General features: G+C 50.1%; 7 protein-coding genes across 7 annotated transcripts; 5 read left to right on the forward strand and 2 right to left on the reverse strand.

Moving 5' to 3' along the window:
- Positions 1-334: 334 nt before the first annotated feature.
- BDR25DRAFT_273360 (ARM repeat-containing protein) lies at positions 335-2948 on the reverse strand. Its single transcript, XM_033687356.1, has 9 exons — positions 2785-2948; positions 2430-2714; positions 2222-2373; positions 1679-2170; positions 1516-1630; positions 1316-1460; positions 1168-1268; positions 782-1119; positions 335-730 (listed from the first exon to the last, which is right to left on the reverse strand). Exons 2-9 carry the CDS (start codon positions 2593-2595, stop codon positions 398-400), a joined length of 1842 nt encoding a protein of 613 aa, XP_033540108.1. The 5' UTR covers positions 2596-2714; positions 2785-2948; the 3' UTR covers positions 335-397.
- A 142-nt stretch (positions 2949-3090) lies between these two features.
- On the forward strand, positions 3091-5125 carry BDR25DRAFT_337934 (amino acid transporter; the record flags this gene model as incomplete). The annotated part of the gene is made up of 3 exons (XM_033693238.1): positions 3091-4218; positions 4302-4765; positions 4816-5125. Exons 1-3 carry the CDS (start codon positions 3367-3369, stop codon positions 5123-5125), a joined length of 1626 nt encoding a protein of 541 aa, XP_033540109.1. The 5' UTR covers positions 3091-3366.
- Positions 5094-7476, reverse strand: BDR25DRAFT_114830 (cytochrome protein). The gene is made up of 6 exons (XM_033683626.1): positions 7116-7476; positions 6927-7065; positions 6464-6852; positions 5729-6345; positions 5594-5670; positions 5094-5521 (listed from the first exon to the last, which is right to left on the reverse strand). The coding sequence occupies exons 1-6, from the start codon at positions 7182-7184 to the stop codon at positions 5343-5345; spliced, it is 1470 nt and encodes a 489-aa protein (XP_033540110.1). The 5' UTR covers positions 7185-7476; the 3' UTR covers positions 5094-5342.
- Positions 7477-9028: 1552 nt separating this feature from the next.
- On the forward strand, positions 9029-9923 carry BDR25DRAFT_189730 (uncharacterized protein; the record flags this gene model as incomplete). Its single annotated transcript, XM_033684274.1, has 2 exons — positions 9029-9227; positions 9301-9923. Coding segments are annotated over 2 exons (822 nt in total), but the record flags the coding sequence as incomplete, so codon positions are not given.
- A 4189-nt stretch (positions 9924-14112) lies between these two features.
- On the forward strand, positions 14113-15681 carry BDR25DRAFT_246017 (MAP kinase; the record flags this gene model as incomplete). The annotated part of the gene is made up of 3 exons (XM_033685914.1): positions 14113-14784; positions 14841-15502; positions 15552-15681. 3 exons carry the CDS (start codon positions 14113-14115, stop codon positions 15679-15681), a joined length of 1464 nt encoding a protein of 487 aa, XP_033540112.1.
- Positions 15682-16283: 602 nt separating this feature from the next.
- On the forward strand, positions 16284-18756 carry BDR25DRAFT_298296 (phenylalanyl-tRNA synthetase beta chain). Its single transcript, XM_033689058.1, has 6 exons — positions 16284-16791; positions 16852-17008; positions 17057-17166; positions 17216-18251; positions 18303-18420; positions 18475-18756. Exons 1-6 carry the CDS (start codon positions 16477-16479, stop codon positions 18518-18520), a joined length of 1782 nt encoding a protein of 593 aa, XP_033540113.1. The 5' UTR covers positions 16284-16476; the 3' UTR covers positions 18521-18756.
- Positions 18757-19526: 770 nt separating this feature from the next.
- On the forward strand, positions 19527-24499 carry BDR25DRAFT_320119 (uncharacterized protein; the record flags this gene model as incomplete). Its single annotated transcript, XM_033691879.1, has 10 exons — positions 19527-19542; positions 19621-20312; positions 20433-20931; positions 20968-22057; positions 22104-22433; positions 22479-23093; positions 23173-23783; positions 23952-24032; positions 24076-24272; positions 24326-24499. The coding sequence occupies 10 exons, from the start codon at positions 19527-19529 to the stop codon at positions 24497-24499; spliced, it is 4305 nt and encodes a 1434-aa protein (XP_033540114.1).
- Positions 24500-24512: the final 13 nt, after the last annotated feature.

Raw genomic sequence — 24512 nt, forward strand, 5'->3', positions numbered from 1 at the left:
ATCACATATATGCGCCACAGCAACCCCACCAGAGTCGAAGCAAACAAGCCAAGGCAAGAGAGGACAGAACACGATAGGCCAAAACCTTCATGAAAGCTCAAGAACAAAAGACGTGCCAATTGCCTGCCTGCTGTCAGGCAGTCCTGCCTCACTCACCCATTTGCGTGCTAGGCTCAAACATCCTATTCCCATTCATTGCAACCTCAGAAATCTCCAGGCTGCAGCTGCACCACCATCTATCGAAGCTCAAAAAGGCCAGGTCATTAACTGTAGTTGAATGCTTTCGTAACCTCATTCCCAACCATGCCCCACCCCGCCGCCCCCACCCACCTTTCCACCTTCCCCAAACCAAAACCCTCACCTCATACCACCTTCCCACCCTACATTCTTCCCCCATCTAAGTCTGCATAGCATCCGCGAACCCCTGTGCCGCTGTCGTAGCAAAATACCTAACATCAACATCGTCATCCTGCTGTAGTTTCTCCAGATTCGGGAGGATGCTTTTGGTGATGAGGTCCTGGCCTTTTTGGCAACCTGTGCCGGGGTTGCCTGTTTTCTGGAGGGCGAGGACCGTGCCTTGCTCAGGGAGTTGCTTGAGTGTGTCAATGAGGATGGAGTATGATTTTGCCACGTTGAAGCGGATATTGGGGATATCGTCGTTGACGAGCTTGTCCATCATGGGTAGGATTGACGTCTCGATGACGTCGAGGCTGAGGGCTGGTGCGAGGGTCTGGGATTGATCAGTGGCTGTTAAACTAAGTATGTTTACAAGTGAACTTACGGAAACAGCAAAGCAGGTAGTCATCCGGTAGAGGTAGTTGGGGTGCTGGCCCATAGCCATGACTTTCGGAACGATGGCATCGTTAGCCCACTCAACCCCGAATACCTCTGTGAGTTTCTTGAGGTTTTGAGTGGAGGCCTCGCGGATAGAAAAGACGGTATCGCCGAGCCAGCTCATGCACAGACTACTCAGCTTCTCGTCGAAGAACTTCACCCCGAGTTGTGAGGCAAGGAGCGGAACGTATTCGATGATGGCCAGACGGACACGCCATTGCTTGTCCTCGGCGAGCTGGACGATCGCAGGGAGGAGGGACTGGGACAGAAGTTCAATGCCGATTACTACGTCCCATTAGCAAGTAGTCGATGTAATGGATGAAGGACTCCTACCATTGTTGACAAGCTCGAGCTTTGAAATTATGTTTAGTCGCACATCGGGGAATTCATCCTTGAGCATTTGAAGAAACATGGGAAGAAGATGTGAAATAGTTCTGGGCCGTATCAGCAAGGCACGTGGCCACGCGCAAGGGCGACATACTCGTCTTTTCCGAGAATCGGGGCCAGCCCGCTAATCTGGGTGCCAAGAGCAGCTCGAACGTGCTGGGATTGATCCGAAACAAGCTCCTCTATACTCGGCATGACTTCGTGGAGGAGAGTCTCTCGTTCGAGTAAGGCGCAGAAGCCTGAGAATTGCATTGTCAGCCACACGCCAAGACGTTGCAAAATATTGGAGGTTACCTGGGATCTGCCCCGCAATTGCACTCCGCACTTCCGCCTCAGTGTCTTTGAGGAGCTTCACAAAAGCAGGCACCAAGTCTCGGTTGACCACCTCCTCGTCGACAGCTTTCGCAATCTAGATCTTGTTAGCGGGGAGTGTGTTTCGCCGGAGACATGCGCCAACCTTTTCGTACCGATCCGCTACCATGTATCGGACTCTCCAGCTCTTGTCCTCGAACAAGCTTCGTAAAGCAGTCAGTAAGACTCCGTGGCTTGATTGCTGCTCTTTGGGCACCGCCTCTGCAATTGCAATGAGGATGTCCACCGTCAGAAGCCGAACGCTATCCTGGTCGTCCGCTGCGAGATGCTGGAAAAGCGGAATCATCTCCTCGATCACAATCGTAGCTGGCATCGTCTTGATGAACTTTGCCAGGTTGCTCGCCGCTTGTCTCCGGACCATGGGGGTATCATCGTGCACGAGCTGCCCGTACTGCTGCCTCAAGTGCTCTTGCGACGGCGGCGTAGCTCGAGTGTAGGGGACATTGTAGAGGCCGGTAGCGGAGATTTTGGACGTGAACCAGTCGGCTTTTGAGAGGCGTATGACGAGGGGGATGAAGTATTCCTCGATCTGCGATTGTGACAACTGCTCGCAAATTTTGTTTAGGGACTCGACCGCCTGCAACGGTTAGCACTGCGCTCTGGGGAGGCTTTGGTGTCGAGTCTGTACCTTCTCGCGCACGAGGGGCTCTTCTATCGCAGCGAGGTTCTCCAAAGGCGAGAGCAACACGTGCCCATATTCGGGGCCGCCAACGTAGTCGACGAAATTGCCCAATTCTTCGCTCAATGCGGTGAGGACCTCGTCTTCATCTTCCACCGACTCTGCGTACCAAGTTAGCTCGTGCCACCGTCGGCGTGATGTTCTGCCTGGGCCGTACCGTCAAGAAAGGGTATCAGCTCCTCCCGCGTCCTGTCGGCGCCCAGGGCAAGAGCTATGGTGGACAGGCGGTGGATCGCATTCAGGCGCAAAACCACATCGTCATGCTTCAGCTCATCAATCAGGACGGCGATTGGGTATAGCTCGTCGTTTTGATTTGCCTCCATGTTGGCCTACTGGGATGGTCACGAACGAGCGTCTGCGAGGCCGGGGGCAATCCTCGGGGCGAGAGCAAACGAGGGGGTTAGAGTAGCAATACAAGGAGGCGAAGGTGTGCACCGAACTCCTTATGTAGGCGTTAGCGGTGCGAGAGACAGGTTGCGTGAGCCCGACGCCGCGCCGTGATGTTGACGTACCTGGGGCTGCAAGGAAGGCAAGGCGGGAATTTCAGGGTCAGGGTCAGGGCGACGTCGTGGGTTGCGCAGGGTGGTAGCTGGAGAAATGCAGGTGAATTAGCCTCCGCCCCGGGATTCTGTGCGTGTTGGTGGGTGTAGGGTATCGGCGTCGAGGGGTGTTTTGTCTGCCGGATGCCATGCTGTGGTGGGCTGCACTCTGGGAATCGTTAATTTGCCAAGACCGTGGCTGGAGCTGCCCCGCCACACCTGGCCAAGACAACCACCATCCATGAGGGGCCACCCACTTTTCAACCTCAAACGCTCTATTCTTTCGGTCGCAAGTTTTCCATTGGTCCTGTAAGATAGTATTTGGACTCGGTGCCTTGACCGGGTAATATCATTTTCCATTCGCCTTGTTGTCCCCAGCTCAACCCTGACGTGCTTGAGGAGAAGTCACACGAGACCTGCACATCTGACAGTCAGATTGAAGCTCCTTCTGCGCTGGTCTCGCTTGATATCAGGGCGTATGTCTCGTATCTAGAAATATTGTCGAATTCCTCTTTGGGTCAGGCCCTTTTTAGGGCCCAGTGAACAGCTCGCAGAATGGAAGACTATCAAGAGCAAACGTCTCCAGATCACATGCAAGAAAGAGAAGGGGGCACCAGAAAAGCAGGCGACGATGAGACGGAGCCTCTCCTCCAACGTCGGACATCCACAACATCATCACATGGGACCCACCGACTACCGAAGCAGCTCTCCACACGCCATGCGTTCGCCGTTCTTGTCAGCATCCAGATTGGATCGGGCATCTTCGCCTCACCAGCTCAAGTAGACGGTAACGTTCCCTCGCCTGGCGCGGCTCTGCTTGTATGGGCCTTGGGAGGGCTACTATCCTGGGCAGGGGCTGCCTCCTTTGCAGAGCTTGGGGCTGCTCTTCCGCTCAATGGAGGCACACAAGAGTATCTTCGTCGCGTCTACGGAGACACCATGGCCTTCCTTATGGCTTGGGTCTACATCATGGCTGTGAAGCCATCATCGATGGCTATCCAAAGTATTGTTATTGCAGAGTCTATCGGGTCCGTCAGTTCCGCAACTGCTCTGACTGGGTGGAAGCTGAAGGCCATTGCTACCTCGGCTTTTGTGTCCATGGTTATAGTCAATTCAATTAACACGAAAACGACGATGAAGCTGAACGAGTCATTCACCATTGTGAAAATAACGACAGTGGTGTTGGTCGTAGTCACTGGGCTGACGGCAGTCATTGCTCACTTGATCAACCCAGCATCGCCGATTTCTGGCTCCAAAGATTGGTTCACCAAAGACTGGTTCAGCCCCCGCCATAGTATAGCTGAGGGAAGACCTATTGATTGGACTTCAATCGGCGCATGGGAGCGATACGGACACTACTCGACGGCCATATACGCAGGCTTGTGGGCTTACGATGGGTGGGACAATGTAAGTCCTCATACTGACAAATACACTGCTCTGTTTCGTTATTCAGTCAACTTCTTTCTCAGTGTAAGTACTAAATAGACCAGGCCAACTTCGTTGCAAGCGAGATCAACGACCCAGGACGCGCTTTACCCCGAGCTATCAAAGCTGCAATGGCTGTCGTTCTTAGTTGTTACGAACTAGTAAACATCGCATACTACATCCTGCTGCCGTGGGATACGATGAGCTCAAACGATGCAGTGGCTGTAGCAGCCGCTAAATCTCTGCTTGGCCGCCCTGCCGGCATCTTTATCACTATTCTCGTTGCAATTTCCTGCGCCGGGTCCATAACTAGCAACGTCTTCTCGGTAGGAAGACTTACTGTGGCTGCAGCACAACGCCACTATCTACCCAATTTCCTCAGTAGCCGAAGGTTTATACCACTTCACAGAAGGCAGATCTCAGAGCCGGAAAATGTATCTAATTATATTGCATCCGAAAACACGCTCGCTCCATCGACATCAGCCGTAGAGATAAACACTACTTCTAATTCTCCCTATGATGCCCCGATATAAGTAGCTCCTATCTCTTACCAGTTGCTTTCGCTAATAGCCACTTCAGACCCGCAAATATTCTTGCCCTCATGGTAACGCTCGCATACATCATCACCGGCAGCTTCCAGGGCCTTCTCATCTTTGTCGGCATGGCTGAGTGGGTTTTCTATGTCAGCGCTGTTATCGGCTTGCTCATACTCCGGCATACAGAACCCGAGCTTCACCGCCCTTATCGGCCTATGCTGGTACTACCCATAGTTTTCGTCATTATCGGTACGCTTGTTATTACACGTTCTGCGATGTTCGCACCGGTTCAGAGTGGCGTTCTTGCAGGACTTTTGGTCGTGGGAACTTTAATCAGTCATCTTCGTGGGTGAACAGAACGTTAAGTTAGGCGTCGTTATTCAACAATCTAGCATCGCACTCCCTTGCTGCCTTTAGCTTCAGCCTAGCTTGCAACGTCATTAATTCCAGGCGATTTAACCGGCATCCCTACGTTTTCTCACCAAACTATTTTCTCATTCTGTTACGATGGAAACCCATCTCCACCTCTCGGATAACTAATATGCCCCTTCTCTGCTCTCGTCTAGCGAATCAGGATGCCTGAATCAAACACCGCTCCCCCTTTGGAACATGCAGGAAGTATATGGTTGGTTCCATGTCCTTATCACTCATACCCTCGAGGTGCGAAACTTTGGCATTCGGAAAGGCGCGGAAAAACAGTGCTGTTGCATTACGGAGCTCCATTTGCGCGAGGTGCAGACCTATGCAAACTATCATTATGATTAGTCAAAGCTCAATCAAGGCTCGAAGCAGATCTTGGGAAGATGCAGGAGAAGACTCACTCCGAGCACCACAGCCAAATGGCATGAATGCTTCTTTCATTTCCTTCGTCTCATGCTCCCACCTCGAAGGGTTGAACCTATCCCTCCGTTAGCTTCATCAGCATGCCCAGGCATTCATCACAGCATCAAACTGACCTGTATGGCTCTGGGAAGATCGCTGGGTCTCGGTGGAAGCTGTATGCCTGCGTCGTCGCTGTCATTCCTTCAGGCATATAATACCCTTCTAAATCCACCCCACCTGGCGGCACCTCTCTCGGAAGTCCTGAAGGAGCTGCCGAATACAACCGTAGGGTTTCTTGAATTACCTGATCCAAGTATGGAAGACTTCTCAACTCCTGTTCTCCAAAGTCCTCGGGCAGTCCTGCGAGTTCCTCCACAAGTTTTTTTTGAATATCCTTTTGGCGGCATACAGACCAAATAAGGAACGTCAGAGTATTCGCCGTTGTGTCAGTACCTGCAATGAGATACGCTTGCGCCTCGGCCTTGATTTCCATAGGCGAGAGCCCTTCGTCGCCAGCGCGATAAAGTTTAGTGAAGAGCGTGGGTTTGACGTTATGGGGGTCTGCAGCCTCCATAGACCTATACCGTTGGATCGACTTCTCAGCATATAATCCAAGCCTTTGCCCCGCTCTGGCTGCTTCATTCAAAACTGGAAGGGGCAGGTAATAAGCGATTTTGACAAGCGTCGGGAGCATGGAGCGCCAGGCGCCTAGCATCGCGACTCGCTCCAGATCCAACGCATATTGGGTTTTCTGCATAATTTGTAAGTTTCCCTACCACTAACTCTAATCTCTAGCCTTGCCGTGATGATAGGGACGGAAAAACAAAATGGGAGTCGGAGGTTAGCTAGCTGCTTTAGATGTGCCTTACCTTTCCAATCTCGACCATCCGAAAACTATCACCGAAGCTCAGTTCCCCGATAATATCTGTCGCCATAAAATACCACCACTTCAACACATCCGCACACCCCCTCACCTTCATCTCCTCGCCGATCCTCTGCACCGTTAGTTCGCTTCTTTCTCGCACAACCGACGCTCCAACCGTCTTCAGAGAATTGTCGCTCAGGGGTGCGGACAGCAAGCGTCGGTGCCGGGCATGGAAGACAGGATCAAGCGTGCTGAAGACGTTGGGGAAGGGGCTCGAAACAAAGTTTTTATACCACGGAGATTTGAGAAACGGGTTTGTGAAGCTGTGGATTCGTTTTACGGCGGTGAGTGCGGTGAAGTCGACTTCGGTGGGGGAGAGGCGGACTACAGGGCCTACAGTAGATGTTAATACTGGGTAGAATGTAGAAGATACGAGAGGGTATGGTGGAACAGGAGAGGATGCGAACCATATTTCCTATGAAGGTCGTGGACGTAGAAGGCGCGGTGGCCACGGATCCAGTGGTATGAAAGAATGAGATCCGTGTATTTGGAATACCAAGGCCCTGGGATTGCAGAGAGAGGTGAGCGAGTTCGTTTGAATAGCGTCTATCGCCATCGTGTCAGTCTCCCAGCTTTCCTCTAGTAATGGAACGTACGAAAACCACATTTCCCCCAACTAAAGTCAAGATCGCCAGTACGGCAACATAAACCAGATCCGTACCCATGTTGCACTCGTTTACAAAGTCTCTTTCACTTTCACAATAAAATTATCAATGGATTCAATAAATCTGCCTTTCCATGTCCCAAGTCCCCTTCTTAAATACCCATCCCATTCTGTCTCCACACTCTGCCCCTCTGAGAAACCCTATGGCGTCCATCTCCTCTTGGACTAACTATCACGTCGTGCATGCACTACATGGCTCGCCTAAATCGGCAATGGCAAATGGCGAGTATCGGGTGCCCTCAGCGCGAACTTCCGATCTTACATGGTTCCAGTCTGTTGGTGCACTTCCCCGCAGTGTTGCTGAATTTCGCTGCAACTTGATTGCACAGTCTGGATTGAAATGAGTCAGTGTCGTGGCATGGAGGATTTAGTGGATCATGGGGCTTACATTAATATTTACACTCGGCCGAGGAGGTTTCCTGGGTCAGTTGTATTGGGATGGATGACATTGGGATTGTAGGGGAATATGGGGATTAGTGTGGAGAGGGCGGCGGAGATATGGAAAGGTGTCTTTGAAGCAGCTTTATAATTAAGATACTAGTCTGAAGTTTAGGTTTAGAATTTTCAAATGAAGTGTTGAAGTGCGGAATTAGGCCTCCTGGTCGACTCGACTCTGCGAACTGAGGCCTGTCTTGGGGGGTGAATGGCACTATCAAGCCTACCACACGTAGGCCTTGACCCCTATTCTAACGCTATGCTGTGGAACAAGGCGAGGATACACAATGCTGCAAAATTACGCACGGAGAAATTCGCGCATCATGTCGAACAATCAAATAATTTGTCCGAACTGCGATGTCGACGTCGGACTTTCTTCGTACAACGGCACTCGGATCGGGGAAAGACGCCACTCCATCCGTCCCTCCCGCTCGGCCCGCGCCGCACACTGCACCCCGACACCAGACGCATCAAGCTCGCACCCACCTCTAAGTATTTCATCCGTTTCAGCGTCGACCATCAAGTACTAGAATCTTAGAATCCCATTCATTCTCGTTTGCCAACAGTCAGGCCAGCCTCTCTCCCTCCAGTCAACTTGCCAAAGAACCACCCCATATGTAGCATAGCACATACAACCCTACCCTAAAATACCGCACGCAGAAGACCCTAATACGTACGACCTACCTCTCTACAACGCCTTCATTAGTATGGACAAGGTGTAGAATAATGAGCCTTAGTGTTGAAGATGGACGCAAAACCACTCCCCCCAACTCAACCGCCCCCATCAAATTTTGTTCAATATATCCCGTCTTGGTCCCCGAAGCACTCCTATCGATGCAGGCCATCTCCAAAGCGGTCGATCACCATTATGAACAATTTGGTCTGAGCAAAGGAGTGAGTGGATCATTTTGCGAGAAAGCTGCTTATCTATGTCGGCGTTTGCGAGCGTGTATGGTGGATGTTGCAAAGTAGAAAACAAGGTAAGCGCTGTAGAGACGGCCTTGAGTATATAGATAGATATGTTGTATCCCCAACAATTCGATTTATTTCGATTCGAAACGACGGGAATGAAGGCTCACAGTTGTCCGCAGAACGCACAGCCTTGCGAGCGAGCAGGCCATGTGACACGACAGACATCCCTTACTTTCCGTAACACGAAATAAATTAAAACGCGCACCTGCCTGAGAAGGACCAGGAGGATGAATGGCGTACAACATGCGGTTTAATGACAGATAACATCGGCTGTCGCAGCCTCATCGAAGACAGCCTTTACCTTTGCTATTGTTGAATCTATCCATATTTTAGGATAGTAACGTCTTTTCGTGTCGTTGGATTTGGCATTGAAATTGGTCGCAACGTTCCAACGCTACCGACTCGGACCTCAGCACCATGTCTTTAGTAAGACAGTTTTCGTCAGAATATTTAGCGGAGGACGACAGCACACCGCTCCTGGCAACATGTATATTCTTCGTGGGCCTGGAGACAATATTCATGGGCCTCCTTTACACTTCTCGGTACTTTGGCGATCGTAAGAAATCAAATTGGTGGATGATTATTCTCATGACGAATGGGTACCTCGTTTGTATGGGCAAACTCACGCTAGGGATATGTTCGTCTCTCTCTCTCTGTATCTATCTCTATAGCATGCTCGAATCTATCAGCTAATTCTGAATTCTCTATAGTAATGGTAGAAATTGGGGGAGCAGGTCGCCATCTCGCTACCCTCCCGTCTCATACCATCGAAAACACACTCCGCCTCCAAACTGCTCTTCAAATCATCTGCCCGCTCACAACTTCAATGACCAAACTCGCGGTTCTCTGTCTATTCCATCAAATACTCGGTCAAACAAGTAGAACGTACAGCCTCGTCATCAAGACAACCTTCATCCTCGTCCTAGCAATTCTGATCGCCCAGTGCCTAATCCCTTTCATAAACTGCCGCCCCTTCGCCTACACATGGGACATGACCCTCCATGGACACTGTTCCATCTCGGCCCTCGTTCTTTGGCGCTACCTCAGTATCCCCAACATCGTCACCACCTTCGTCTTGATCTCGATCCCATTGCCAGCACTGTACAAACTGAAAATCAGCCGCGCGATGAAGGTAGGGCTTAGCTTGGTCTTCATAGTCTGCGGTTTCGGCGTCGTTGCCGCGATAATGCGGTTTTATTCGTTCCTGGAAGTACAGGATTTCCATGATATTACGTTTGAGGTAGTGAAACCGCTTTGTTGGACGGCAGCGGAGAGTGGGATATATCTTGTGGCCGGCGTAATGCCGATGTTGAGGCCGTTGGCAAAGAGGGTGGTTGGGGGAGAGAAGTTTGAAAGGATATTGAGCCGGAGTTTTGGGAGGAAGGGTGCGGATGTGGGGTCTGAGAAGGAGAGCGAGATGGTGCAGGGGGGGAGTGTCGAGATGCCAGAGAGATTGGGTTAAAACCAGAGTTTGAGGCTAGCGAGGTGGATATGGAGGTTGGTGAGGGGAGACGACTAGGGAGTGGAGGTCAGTGATGGTGGTTGTTAAGACATGGGAAAAGCACGTTTGAGCGGGCGGCTTGCAGGCTGCCAGGGAATAGGGTTCACAGCGCCATGCTATCTCATACTCCTTCTTCGTCCATCTGGATCTCTTCGTTGTCCAAATAAAGCTAGCGCAACGACGAGTAACTGCACACGCGAGGCCATCGGCTTCACTAGGATGGTGAGTGAGGACTGGGGTGTATGGTGACCTTGATCATTCGCTCGCAGAATCAATGATACGGAAGAGGAGACGAGGTGCCAAGATGGGAGGAGTGAATCTTGTGAAAGAGCAGCCCTTCTCTAATGCACCTACGAACCACCAACCGCGGCTAATCCATTTACGGAAAGCCGAATGTAAATCAGTCCTTCCTTCACGTAACGCCGCTTCTTTCGACCCCCACTTCCACTTACCACTTAACCCTTGGGACCCTGCCTCTTATGCCTTTTCCTAAGCTCTAACTAACGAGGCTGCACAAGCCACCCGAAATTAAACCAATAGAGTCAGCCACCGCCTCCTAGAGCAATACCTCCCAGCGAAAGCGTCTCTTACTACCTGACGCTATGGCGAGAACGAAGAAGAGCAAACCAAGAAACGGTCGCCAGACGCGCGAGCTGGAAGAAGCTGTCGCGCGGCTCAAACAAGATATACGGGACGGCAAAGTCAATTTGAAGGTTGCGGAAGACGCCCCGTGGAATGTGTGGAAGATGTTAGTGGCGAAAGAGAAGAAGACGCAGATGGCAAAGGAGGCGAAGGCGAAGGCTAAGAAATATGCGGAGGGGGAGAAAGCGGATGAGGTGAGACAGCACTGAGAAAAGATACAATATGTATCTAATAGGGCAATTGGAACTAAGGAATTTATCTAGGGACTGAACGGCACTGAACTCGCTTTTCGTCCGAAACTGCACGATGGCCACAGGGACCGAACTGGTGGCGGTGCCGAGGGTGCTGAAACTAGAGATATGGACTGGCAGGGTAACTAGGAAGGAGTGAACTGAAGATGGGAATGAAATTGACGGACTACCAGACGAGATGGGCGTGAGATCGGAAGAGTCTTCCTCTGGCTACATGTCGAGGAACTAAGATCTTCTGCGGATATCTGGGAAGTGCTGCGATGTCTTACAATCGGGGGTTGAGGCAATTGCACCGCGATACGTGATTCCTTGGGTTCGGCCAGCCCTCGGATTTAGGTATTCCGCCCGGAGGATAGTAGACCCGTTCAATAGCATCCGAATAGGAGATTAGCGTATCTGGAATGTAAGCTTGGGGGCTGTGCATATACTCACTGGTGAAAGGTGTATTGGAGAGGTAGTGAGACATGCATATAGACCTACTAGGGAATGATATGACACTTGGAGTACGAGCGCAACTGAAACCTCAGATGATAGTGGGAATACAGTGTGTAAAGGTGAACGAAGGTTTACGAGGAAATATTGCTGCACACGCAGAAGGAGATTGAAAAAAAAAAAAAACATTGTCTCGTGTTTGAAAGCAATGTCCGAATAGCATTGCAACGAAGGAAACTGGGGGCCGATATGCTGGGAGGTTGAAAGGAGTAGTAAGAAGAGAGGGGATGGTAGAAGGTTATATTTGTGGGAACGTACGGCGTAACACCGCGTATGCAGAGAATAGGTAGGGCCAATCCGCGTCCCTTTCTTGCCTTTCCTAGGTCCAACAAGGGGTCCGTTTGGGGAGCATTGTGAATCCGGTGTTGGAGTAAAAGCAAGATCCTTCAGCCGTTCGTCCGCAAGCCCGTGAGAAGTTTCCGTGCCATCGGATCTTGGAAAGGATGGCTGGAAATATTACCCCCACGAGTTCAGGCAGTCCAGCTCGTTATCTTTATGGTTCTTAGTGCTATGCAATGCAAGATCTCATGTACAGTCTTCAGCTGCGTGACCTCCATGTCCAAATCTGGCCGGCTACATGCCCTCACGATCGCGACAGCTGTAATGCGGGTGTTGTCGATAAGGAAAAGAAGTACGATGGTGGTGGCTTAGTTACCAGAGATACAGCCGAAGTGGGCGACTTAACCTTCAAAATTCAGTTTGTAAAGTGACAGCATGATCCAAAGGTGAATTTTTAGAGGCCCCAGGTTTCTATTAATGGAGTTGAATTGCAGAGGGGCTCTGCTCCTTATTGTCGGCACTTTTCCCCGGCTCGGCGCCAACAGCACAGGGTTTCATGCACTTACTCATCGAGACAGGGTCTCTGGGCTTCTGGTTGGTGCTAGAGGCCATCGAAGCGCCTGCGTTCTCTCGATCCGAGATGCTCTCGTTACCAATTTGCAAATCACTCATCAATTCTAAACAAATCTGCCAACCATGAGTGTGATGACGAAAGCGGCGGCGCTTCTCGAAACACGAGGGGTTCCTCTTGTCATGTTAGTGAAAGGGGATCGAAAAAGACGAGGTCTATCAATGCCAAGTTGCGTTTAACTCAGGGTGTTGTTTCTGCAGGACGATGCATGAAACTGCAGCTGGGTGGCCGACGGTCAGTTTCTCTTATTCAATCTGCTCCAATGGCCCCAGAAACAAAGAAACAACCATATCTTAGTGTCGGAGTTGGTTGAGGTGTGGCATCACTTCAGCTCTGACCCCTCTTTGGGTATGGCCCTGAAGGCAGGTGTTGGAGAAACCCAGCCCCAGAAATCAATACTAGCCCGCAGCGAGTCCAACGTCAGCCGCTGCAGAGAGGCCGATGGATCTGGTTTCTACGTTGATTGTGAGCCTGCTCGGGTGGGTGTGGAGGAGTTTGGGGGCTCCGCTCGCGTGGGATCAGGGGGTTTCCAGGTCGAGCTCTCCGGGAATCAGCCTTACCCTGAGACGTGCGTCGGCCCAGAAGGCTGCACGAAAGGCACCGATGATGTCGTTTTGTGCATCGTGACAACGTAAGAATTATGTGTTTTGTGGATGGAGCGCTTGCGACTGGAGACCCAGAGGCCTTGGGGAACGTCTCCCCTCCCCTATACAACGCATAGCATCAGGCCCTCGAATGAGGCCCGCATACGTTGCGCGCGGGCGGGTTTTGAAACAAGCTGCAGAGTCCACTCATAAGTAGGTCCAGCCTCAGCGCTTGGGCGGGTGCCATCAACGAGCTGCTGCTTCTCAACTCCGGCGAAACGAGTCTGCGCCGCACACTGCCAGCATCCTGTTGAGAGCATTCTTCCAGTCTGTCCTCTCCCTCGCACACCCACACCCTCTCGCACCACCAGAAAGCCATTATCTCGCCGTTCGGCCGCCACTCCGGGGGAGCCGCTGGTGCAGGCAAAAGCAAATGGTCACTGTTGACTGCTGCTGCGTCTCATTATCCGCCTATTCCCTTCTCGGCAAGCCTCGCACGCGCTCTCCTCCACACCTTCGTGAGCCCCTCAGACCTCATCCGTCTGAAACTCTTCTCGAGTCATAGCCTGGAGTCCCCCGTGACTGCTGTGTTACTGTTGCTCTCTTCGAGGCAGGACCACGCTGTTCGTACGCTCTCACCCGCAATTCTCCACCGTCTGCAGGCCCGCACGTCGCAGTCACTCACCTCAACCCGCGCCAGCCCAACGTCACCTCGATCGTCTGAGCAGGCCCGCGGCACACACTCCTGCCTTCCTTCCTGCCCGCCTCCCGCCGACCACCCTCGCCCGCACCAAACGCAGCCTGCTCCTTCTTTGCCAGAGAGTCGGTCAGCGTCCTCGGCTGACGGCAGCTATCCGCCCGGCTGGGACCAAGCAGCGTGCATCTTGCGGCGTACAATCTCAAACCCTCCAGCGACATCCCCTCATCTTTCCTGGAACCCGTCCAAGAGCTTATTACAAGTTGCGGCTAGCGACCCTTTGTCCTGTCGCCCTGTCACAAGACTCTGTCGCATCCTCCTCGTCCTTAACCCCCAGGTTCGCTGGTGGTCAGACCTACGCTTGTCTGTTGACTTCAGGCTGGCTCTAGTTGAGATATAGATGCAGCCTTTCTTGAACGGATCCGCATCTACACCACCGCCTACTATGTCGTCTCCAGCTCCCCTCCTCCGACCCCCGATTCCAGGCGGACGCTCCCAGAGCGGCAGTCGCACTCCCCGTCTCGGACTCTCCATCCCCCCATCACCACATGCTAGGCAAGTGGTCAATGGAGCTGGTGAGGGGCTGTCTCTCGGCCGTCCTACACCACCCCAGCTTCGTCTAGCAACGCCAATGGGGAGCAGCCATACACCCCACGAGGGCCGTCCCCACCCTAAGGGTCTACCGCCGCTACAGATCGGATCTGGACTATCAGCAGGAGGCTCAAGCGATGCAAGCGCACATTCGAGATCAGGCAGTTTCAGTGAGGCTCAAGCAAACGGATCGACATCAGCCGCATCGTCTTACTCTGCTGCCCTTGGCTTTCCCGGTCTCCAGCGTCCCCACCAAGGCTCAGACCCAATATCAGCAATATCACAGGGTGGGAGTGAGAGCGCGCCGTCGATGGAGAGAGAGAACAGCTCCCAGCCGCTGCCAGACCTAGAAAAGATGGCAGCTGATAAGGGCGCGCCGTTAGATGTGGAAGATCTAGATGATGCAGGCTGGAGAGCTGCGAGCTCTAGGGGCATGATTGAAGAACGTGGTGGTCTGGGCGAAGGCGCCGGCGGTGCAGTGACAAAATGCCTCCTGAAAGGCGGGAAGACGATATTCGCATTGAAGGTATAACAGCTTCCCCTTCCACTCACTCATCAGTTCGCGCTAACCGCTTTGAACAGATCATAACTACGAATCCTGACCCAGACGTCAAGAAACAAATCGTGCGTGAGCTATCCTTTAACAAGAATTGTGCTAGTGACCACATTTGTCGTTATTATGGTGCTTTCATGGATGACAGCACAGGAACTATTAGCATTGCTATGGAGTTTTGTGAGGGCGGATCCCTGGACTCGGTTTATCGGGAAGTCAAGAAGCTTGGTGGCCGGACGGGAGAAAAGGTGCTCGGCAAAGTTGCGGAAGGCGTTCTGAATGGCCTGACCTATCTCCACTCTCACCGCATCATTCACCGAGACATCAAGCCCAGCAATATTCTTCTGTGCCGAAATGGGCAGGTTAAGCTATGCGATTTCGGTGTATCTGGAGAGTTTGGTACGAAAGGAGATGCCAACACCTTCATTGGGACATCCTACTATATGGCGCCAGAGCGCATCACTGGACAAAGCTACACAATCACCAGCGACGTGTGGAGTCTAGGCGTGACGCTGCTTGAAGTGGCACAGCACCGATTTCCTTTCCCGGCTGATGGCACAGAGATGAACCCTCGAGCTGGACTGATCGATCTGCTTACCTACATCGTACGACAGCCGATTCCGAAACTAAAGGATGAGCCAGAGCATGGTATTAGGTGGTCTGAGAACTTCAAGTATTTTATTGAGTGCTGGTAAGTAACATTCAATCATGTAGGCTATGGCACCCGCTAATTCGAGCAGTCTTGAGAAAGAACCGCCACGACGGGCTACGCCATGGCGCATGCTGGAACACCCTTGGATGGTCGAAATGAAAGCCAAGAAGGTCAATATGGAACACTTCTTAAAGCAGGTCTGGGACTGGAAGGATTAACAACATACCCACATTTTCAAATTCCGATTCGACGACCGTTTCTTCTCCGACACAATGTTCTTATACACATCTTCCGGGAATCACACCTAGGGTCATGTGCTAGGCATAGACTAAGGGAAGACGGCAATCTCTTGCACTTCTTTTTTCTGGGCTCTGGAGAGGAAAGCATTGATATCAACATGCATTGAGTGAACGTCTCAATAGGGCTCTGGTACGGGCTATTGAACTGCTTCGGTGGGCTTTGCTTATTTTGGAGGGGACGTAGGGGTAAAGGGGAGGGGAGGGGGGGGAACGTGACTTGTGTACATTGAAGTGCACTATGAAATGGCATTGGAAGGCGTTCCATATTTGGTTGTTAAAGGTGTTGCATATCCGCAACATAATTGTCGAGTGTGCTAGGCCGCCTAGAGCGGGAATAAATTTGATACCATCTGGCATTGGAATCGTGGTTCCTCGGGTGCTTCTGTAGAGTAATCAAAGACAGTTCATCACATTCCACGCACAGTGAATAACCGTTCAGGCTAGCGCATTTTTGCGGCCCGACGGTTTCTCCGGTGTCTCGAAGTTTGGAGTCATCTCGAATAATTTAACCACCGAGCGGCCCCGAATACCCCCTCCCACGTACACTCTCTCGAGGCAGGTGAAGCTCCTGTGACATTCACAGGCTGCAGAAACACTCCTCTCGATCGCCTACCTAAGAATACCTCGCCGCCTCCGCCAACATCACCTCCGAACTACCCCACCACGTCGCATCAAACCCCCCAATTTCGAACCTGCTAAACCTACTCGGTCAATATGCCGACCATATCGGTAGACAAAGCTGCTCTCTTTGCTGCTCTCGAAAAGGAATATACAACTGAGGAATTCGACGAGCTATGTTTCGAATTCGGAATCGAGTTGGACGAGGATACCAGCCAGAGTAAGAAGCCTGAAGACTTAGCTCAACCCCCCCAGCTCAAGATTGAGATACCGGCGAACCGATACGATATGCTTTGTTTTGAAGGAATTGCGCTAAACCTAAGGGTCTTCCTGGAGAAACAGAAGCTGCCGAAGTGGACGCTTACTCCGCCTGCATCTGGCGAGTTGGAGACACTTACGATAAAGGAGGAGGTATGGATATTATACTATGGGGAATAATCTTGGCACGAAGCCTGGACTGACTAGTTTTAGACTATGAGGATTAGACCGCTCTGCTCTGGGGTTGTGCTACGGAATATCAAGTTCGACAAGGCCAGATACGAATCCTTCATAGCATTGCAAGACAAACTGCACCAGAATCTTGCGCGCCAGCGAACGCTAGTGTCAATTGGAACACATGATCTTGATAGTACGTCGCACGATGGCATTTCGAGGCAAGAAGGCTAATACAAGCCAGTGATCAAGGGGCCTTTCACATATGAGGCTCTGCCCCCGGAAGAAATTGAGTTTGTCCCACTGAACCAGACACAAATGATGAACGGAAAGGAAATCATGGAATTCTATGATGTAGCTCTCCCTACCAAATAGTTCTACCCTCTTCGCTAAATATACTTAGAAAGACAAGCACCTCGGCCGATATCTACACATCATTCGAGACTCCCCTGTCTATCCCGTGATCTTCGACTCACATCGAAATGTTCTCTCCCTGCCCCCAATTATCAATGGAAATCTCAGCAAGATCACCCTAGACACAAAAAACGTCTTCATTGAAATCACGGCACTTGACAAGACGAAAGTCGAAATCGTGAACCACATGCTCGTTGCGATGTTCGGAGGATACGCCGAGTCAATAGAGCCAATCAACATCATCTCACCGCACAACAAGGAATCAAGAGAGGCGCCAGATCTAGCCCCGCGAGAAATGCAAGCTGAGGTGGATTATCTAAATAACGTAACGGGCTTAAATATCTCTCCGTCTGATATCTCGAACCTTCTCGAGCGCATGGGCTACATTGTCACACCCTCAGGAACTGACAGTAAACTACTCGACGTTTCAGTCCCAATCACGCGAGCAGATGTGCTCCACCAATGCGATATCATGGAAGATTTGGCAATCGCATGGGGCTTTAACAAGCTTCCGCGAGTGTATCCGAATAAATCTGCTGCAGTTGCAGCACCACTGCCCATCAACAAGCTCGGGGATATCGTTCGCTTCGAAGCCGCAGCCTCAGGATGGAGCGAAGTCATGCCTCTAATTCTCTGCTCACACGATGAGAACTTCGGGTGGCTCAACCGAAAAGACAATGGTGGAACAGCAATCAAACTCGCGAACCCGAAGACAGCGGAGTACCAGATAGTCCGGACATCATTACTACCGGGTTTGCTTAAGACCATTAGCTCGAATAGACATCATGCTGTCCCAATCAAGGTCTTCGAAGTCAGTGATATCGGGTTCATTGATCTCTCGAAGGAAAGGAAAACCCGCAATGAACGTCACTTCGCTGCAGCGATTATGGGCAAGACGAGCGGATTTGAACAAGTACATGGCTTGCTGGACAGGATGATGTTAATGCTGAAGTCGAGTTTCCTTACGCCAGAAGAAGGACTGAAGAACGACAAATTGGAGGGCTATTGGATTGAGGAAGTTAACGGTGAGAAATTTGTGTCTTTGGAGTGAATCCAGCTAATACATCTGTATGCAGATCCGACTTTCTTGAAGGGACATTCGGCAGCAATCAAGATCAATATTGCGGGTGTACATCATACGATTGGCGTCTTTGGTATTCTACATCCGTCGGTGTTGCATAAATTCGAGCTACCGTAAGTAGATCCCAAGCAGGAGTTAGTGAGATAATCACGTGCTAAGTCGATCAGATACCCTGTCAGTACCCTTGAGATTAACCTTGAAGTCTTCTTGTAGCCGTTTCCGGCCAACATGTGCGGTAAAAATCGGAATTTCTTGCGATAGACGTCTAGGCTCATTGTATGAATGAAAGTGATCAACAAAAAGAATGTCGCGCTTATTGCCTGCGGGATTATTGGACGACGGGCATAGGTGAATTCTTTGAGAGGTGCAGGTGACGCTGAAATAGATGTCGCATCTTTCTCGCTGACTGCTGCTATGGAGCACTCTTTGCATCATCGAATTCAATTGAGACCACCCACGGCACTTCCAAACCATCAATTCCAGGACATTTAGGCCACCAACCTACGTTCCTCCAAGACAGCGACATCCAGTATCCTGTCAGGTTCGCGAGGCTTTAAGTAGAAGCAATCTTGCGCCCATAGAAGAACAGTCTCCCAACGGCGACAAAACCCTACTGATTGGTGTAGCAGAGCTCGAATCTTCCTCGCAAAGTGATAGGTGTCAAACGCCCCTTGATGTGTTTGTCACCCTGTGAATGTTCGCAGCCTTGCATGCATGCCAGCACGGTGAAAGCAGCGCCTAGCCGAAACCCAAGTATATCAATGAGAATAGTTGTTTGACTTTCTTCACAGAAATGTTTGCGTCAGATCACTTTCATCTTCCAGTTATATATTTTCGCCATAGACGTTCCAAAACTCATTACAGGCCCAATCTTTCTATTTGATGCAAACTACCAAGTATGGTTGAACGCGCGGCTCTTCTGGAAAAGATCGGGAACAGTGAACCATCCAACATACAAGAAGCTCGTGCACTCTTGAGGAAGATTAGAGAGGACAAAGGTTATATGGATCCCGACTGAAAGCATGACCTTCAGATGCTTTCGAAACCGAACCAAGAGAAGGTACGCCTGGCGTATACCAAACAGCGAATGCTTGAGGCTAGGTACACAAGGGAGTATGGAGTTTTCATTATTTTCTTAGCACCATCCGTCTGACCTACAATAGCATAGCATTCAAGCTTTACTCAACACCATACCGATTCTTGCATGAAATGATCCAGAATGCCGACGACCTCTCGTACGTCAGCGCCAAAGCCCGCGGTCAGACGCCCAAACTGATGTTTACTCTCACTCCATCCTCTCTAATGATCGAAAGCAATGAGGATGGCTTCAAGAGGGCCAACGTCGAGGCCATCTGCGCCACGGGAGAAAGCTCCAAGGCAGCTACAGGCGACGATACTATCGGCGAGAAAGGCTTCGGCTTCAAACCCGTCTTTGCCGTTTCCCACGACGTTCATGTTCAATCCCTTTTATGGTCGTTTCGTTTCAAACACCACAAGGGAAGACGGCATGGGTATGGTAACTCCATTTGACGCCCAACTGGTAACTATCAAAGAGGATATGACAACCAAATTTATGTTAAGTCTCTCAGACCAGGAAGCAGAATACATCAAACTCGAGCAAGAAATCAGAAGTCTTCCAGATACGGTAATCTTCTTCCTAAAACGACTCGAGTGCATCGAGTTCCGCCTTCATGACCAGAATTCTCATTCTCGAATCATCACCATAACGAAGTCTCAGGTACATCCTAAAATGAAGGCTATTTCTAGAACCGAAAAGCAAGAATTTGAAGATGGAAACACATCCTTTAAGGAGAAGAAGAGTCACTACTACCACTTCACCCACACTATTCAAGATATGCCCAAAGATAACCAGCGAGTAAACCAAAGCTCAGCCAAAGTTGAGCTTGCATTTCCAATTAGCCTGCACAATGGACCCCAAGTTTCAGAAGAGTGCCAACATATTTATGCGTACCTCCCAATCTCTCCTAGAATTCCTCAATTACAGGTGAGTGCAATGTCTGCATACTCGTATGTTTCACGACGAAACTTAAAATGAAGCGTACTACTCGTTTCATTTCTTAGCATATGGTTAGCGATTATATTCCAAAACTAATAACTCGTATAGTTCTTGATACAATCCAACTTTAACACATCTGCAAGCCGAGAGAGTATTGATTGCAGCCCCTGGAATCAAAGACTTCGGCGTGGGGTTGAGGATGCCTTTTCAAACGCTGTTAGCGAGTTCGCCGCCGACCACGCGTTAAGGCATTCCTGGATGGAATACATTCCAGGTAAAGGCATGCAGCATCTCTGGGAAGGGCTGTACGAATGGGTCATCGCCACGTTGGGAGAACGGCTTATTCTACAGACTCGTCAAGGGAGACGGTTCAAAACACCGCGAGAGCTGCGGATACTATCAGACCGCGACTTTCATAAAGATGAGCCAATCTCCCCAGATCTCCCAGAAGAGCAATATCTGGCTCCGGAGTACGATTCCTTCAAACCCGTTCTATCTGACCTTGGGGTCCTACCACTCACTAGTAGCGAGACTCTGGGTAGACTTGAAGCAGATCTGCTCAACCTGAATTCAAGAACGAAGTATCGCCAAGCAGACGACCCATGGCGTGAGTCCTGTGCTAAACTTCTTCTAAATATTATAGGACTCTCCAATTCAGAAAAGCAACGAGTCATGAACATGGAGATTATTCCACTCAACGATGGCAAGTCATGGACGAAGGCAAACACCATAATTTCTAACGACACTGCGATATACTTTCCCTACACCAAGGATGTGGCAATTCCAAGTGGGCTCTCCCTAAGGTTGGCTGAACGAAACGCCGCTGAGAATCCTAAACGTGCCGAGCTTTTCAGATGCTTGGGCGTGAAAGATTGTCCTCCGGATGTGGTACTACAAGAAATATCAGACCTACATCGAAACAGCAAACAGGTTTTGCTTGAAGATATACCTTCTCATTACAGGTATCTCTTTCGCAAGCATCCCTCTCCACATGACTTGAAATTCCATCTCCGGGTTCCCGTCACCCCGGCCGTCCATTGCAGTCCCCAAACCCCGCTATATTTCAAATCCTCGTCAGAGTATCACTCCCAAAAACTCCTCCCTGAGAGTTACATCACCAAATTTAACGAGGATGCGGCTTTCTTGGATGAAAGCATTGCGTCAGACTTGACTATGGAAAACTTCCTATCCCCCACCGGGCTGACGTGGAAAGGATGGATAGCACAAATCACTGGCGCAAGATACTTTCCTCCGCTGTTGCAGCGTCCAGATAAGGGCAAGTTGTCATCCACGCTTTTGGCAGTCCTCAAACATTCCCCACACAAGTTCATCGGACTTCTTCAAGCCCACTGGTATTCAGAATACAGGTCTTCATTTGCCACCCCTAAGGCAGGCTCTATGCTTGTAGCCCTCAAGGTTCCTTGCGAAACTGGTGCTATGCTACCACTGAATGCCACTTGTTTGCCAACTCCTAAGCTCCGAGCACAAGCGAAACTTTTGGGTATCGAAGACAGCCTTCACTTTCTCCGAATGCCAGAAGATCTGGAAGACTCGAATTATGAGAACTGGAGCTTTCTACAGAAATTAGGAGTTTGCTGCACACCAGGCCTAAGATTCTACAAAGCAGCTCTGGCAAGAATGGTCGATAGAGTTGATTTGGATCTGAACACCGTCGCTCAAGTCTATTTAGGAATGGTAGACACGGCTCAACAAAAAGACGAGCCGGAGTTAAGGTATTCTAACTTAATCACTTGTATCACATCGCTAATAGTTGAAAAGGAAATTCTTCAAGGAAAACCGCGCAATTTATTGTCCTACTAATGTTCCCGAACAATCCTGCTGGAAGAGCCCAAATGAGTGCATTTGGAGAGGTCCCGGCTTCCTTAGTGCCCAGAAGCCTCTGCAGCAGCTCTACGCGAAGTCTCCGGAATCGACGAGATTCTTTTCAGGGATCCTCAAGATTCCCGACGCCACGGTTGCCTACGTCCTTCAAAAGCTGAAGTTTCAAAGTCAATCAGGAGACACGCCGTTTAAAGTTGAGCAGGCCGCTGAAATCTACTGCTTTCTTGAAGTTCAGGGGAATGTTGAGGTGGCGTGGGATTTGATCAGGTTTGTTAATCCACTGTTGCTAGACCTTTGAGCTGATCATTATAGGCGAGATTTTTTAGACAAGAAGCTCATCTTCGCAAATGGCAATTGGCACACACTGTCGGCTTGTCTTTGGGAGTCCAAGTTCCACCTATCTGGGTATCATCTTTTACACCATATCTACCCTGAACTAGAGAGATTCTTCGTTAAACATCTCAAAGTGAAAATAGGAAGTCCACTGTTACTCATCGAAAATTTTCAAAGAATAGCAGAGAAAGGTCACCCGAATAAGAATGAGATCGGGCGTACTCTAAAGCAAATTGGAAGAATATTTCTGGAACCCGACCTTGACGAGACGTCTCTGAGGGCGTTAGATAAGCTCAAACGCGTGCCTTTTCTACCCCTAGCTGATGTTGACGGAAAGTCGAAGCTGGTCGGAATCAATGACGAATTCGCTATTCCTGACCACCCGCGATATGCAAAAGCATTTGAGGGGCATCTTGTTCTGTTGGACTTTGAAGTCGCGGACGTTCCGGCCTTGGATTCCCTCTTCAAACACTTTGGACTGACAGGGCGATATCTATCAACCATGGTAAACGAGACCTCCACCGTAAGCCAAGATTTCACGGAAGATGAATTACGTGGAGACCACTTGAGGAGGAGGGCCTATGCTCTTTACTGGTAGGTGACTACTTTGCTTTGTGGATACCCTCCTTCGCACAATATTCTGGGCACAGTAAAATGAGCTGACGCGTTCTAGCTGCGCTGCAAAGTTCAAGAGCAAGATGACACTACGTGACGACACTCAATTGTTTGATCAGTTATCTCACCTTCGAGTCTTCACCACGGATACGTTTTCCACACAACTCACCCTTCAATTTCAAGGCAAACCCATTGAAATACCGAGCGATAAGATCATTCGCGTTCACCATGAGATCCAGGAAGATGGCCAATTGAATCTCTACGTCCCAAGGACGCAACAGGAGTGGAGGAAGTGTTACGAGAACCAATTACCAGATCTCATTGGCAATATTATAGACGCTCCTGATGCAGCCCATCGAATCGCGATGATACTTAACAGCAAATCTCAGGAGCTCGACGACTTGCTCACTGAATGCGACATTCCGCAGGTATCCTGGATACCGAAGCCCACTTTCGATTATGAGACTGCGAATGATATTGATACTCCCAGAACTGACTTCTGCCCCAATATGAACATCGATAACAGACTAAACCATGCAAGAAGGTCGGATCAAGCTCAGCAGTACGTAGCACCATCACCTCCTTCTAACAAGCTATATGCACAGTTCTTGGATAAGGTCATCAAATACACGCAGCGGAAAACGGAAACGGACCCATTTGACATGTCAGGTATGTCGTCCGCGCTTCCGGACCGCATCGACTACGACAAAACTTCGGTCATGCCATGGATGAATCCAATGTTTCCAATAACAGGATCGGCGCTGCTGGGGAGCTCTTTGTAAGTTTTGGTAGAGAAATCATTGGCGATTGTTCATATGTAAGCTAATGTCTTCATAGGTATTCGAGACGTTGTCATGTTTGAAACTGCCAGACTTCGGAATTTCCAATTGGAAGAGTACCATTCGAGGAACCGTAAACGTACACAAAAAGTACAGTAATGTTCAAAACTGGCCAGGTACAGAAAGCGCGGATATTGTGTATTTGGACCAGGATGGAAGCTTGATGCTGCATCTCCGGAACTTGTGTACAGGAGGGTTTCCTCAGTTCCCCCATCACGAGGCTGGAAATTCCCCTCCTATCGAGTATTTCATTGAGGTTAAGACGACGACCGGGCGCTCGTCGAAAACCTTCTTCATAGGGCATGGGCAGTATGAGCTGGTAAGGCTAATCCTTACCGTACCTATCGACGTATACTAATAATTCCTGCTAAGATGGAGAAATACCAGACTAGGCCAGAGAAGCGGCCGGAGAAAATCTACGTCCTCATTCGGGTGTTCAATCTAACATCTGGAGATATTGGGATGAAGATTTTCGTGGACCCTTGGAGATTTAGGGGTAACATTCTTCAATTCCAACATGATAAATGGGAGGTGAATATTGAATAATTGATCGAAGTGG

Source organism: Lindgomyces ingoldianus (assembly GCF_010093535.1).
Source record: "Lindgomyces ingoldianus strain ATCC 200398 unplaced genomic scaffold BDR25scaffold_61, whole genome shotgun sequence".
In the NCBI taxonomy this organism is placed as follows: Eukaryota; Fungi; Ascomycota; class Dothideomycetes; order Pleosporales; family Lindgomycetaceae; genus Lindgomyces; species Lindgomyces ingoldianus.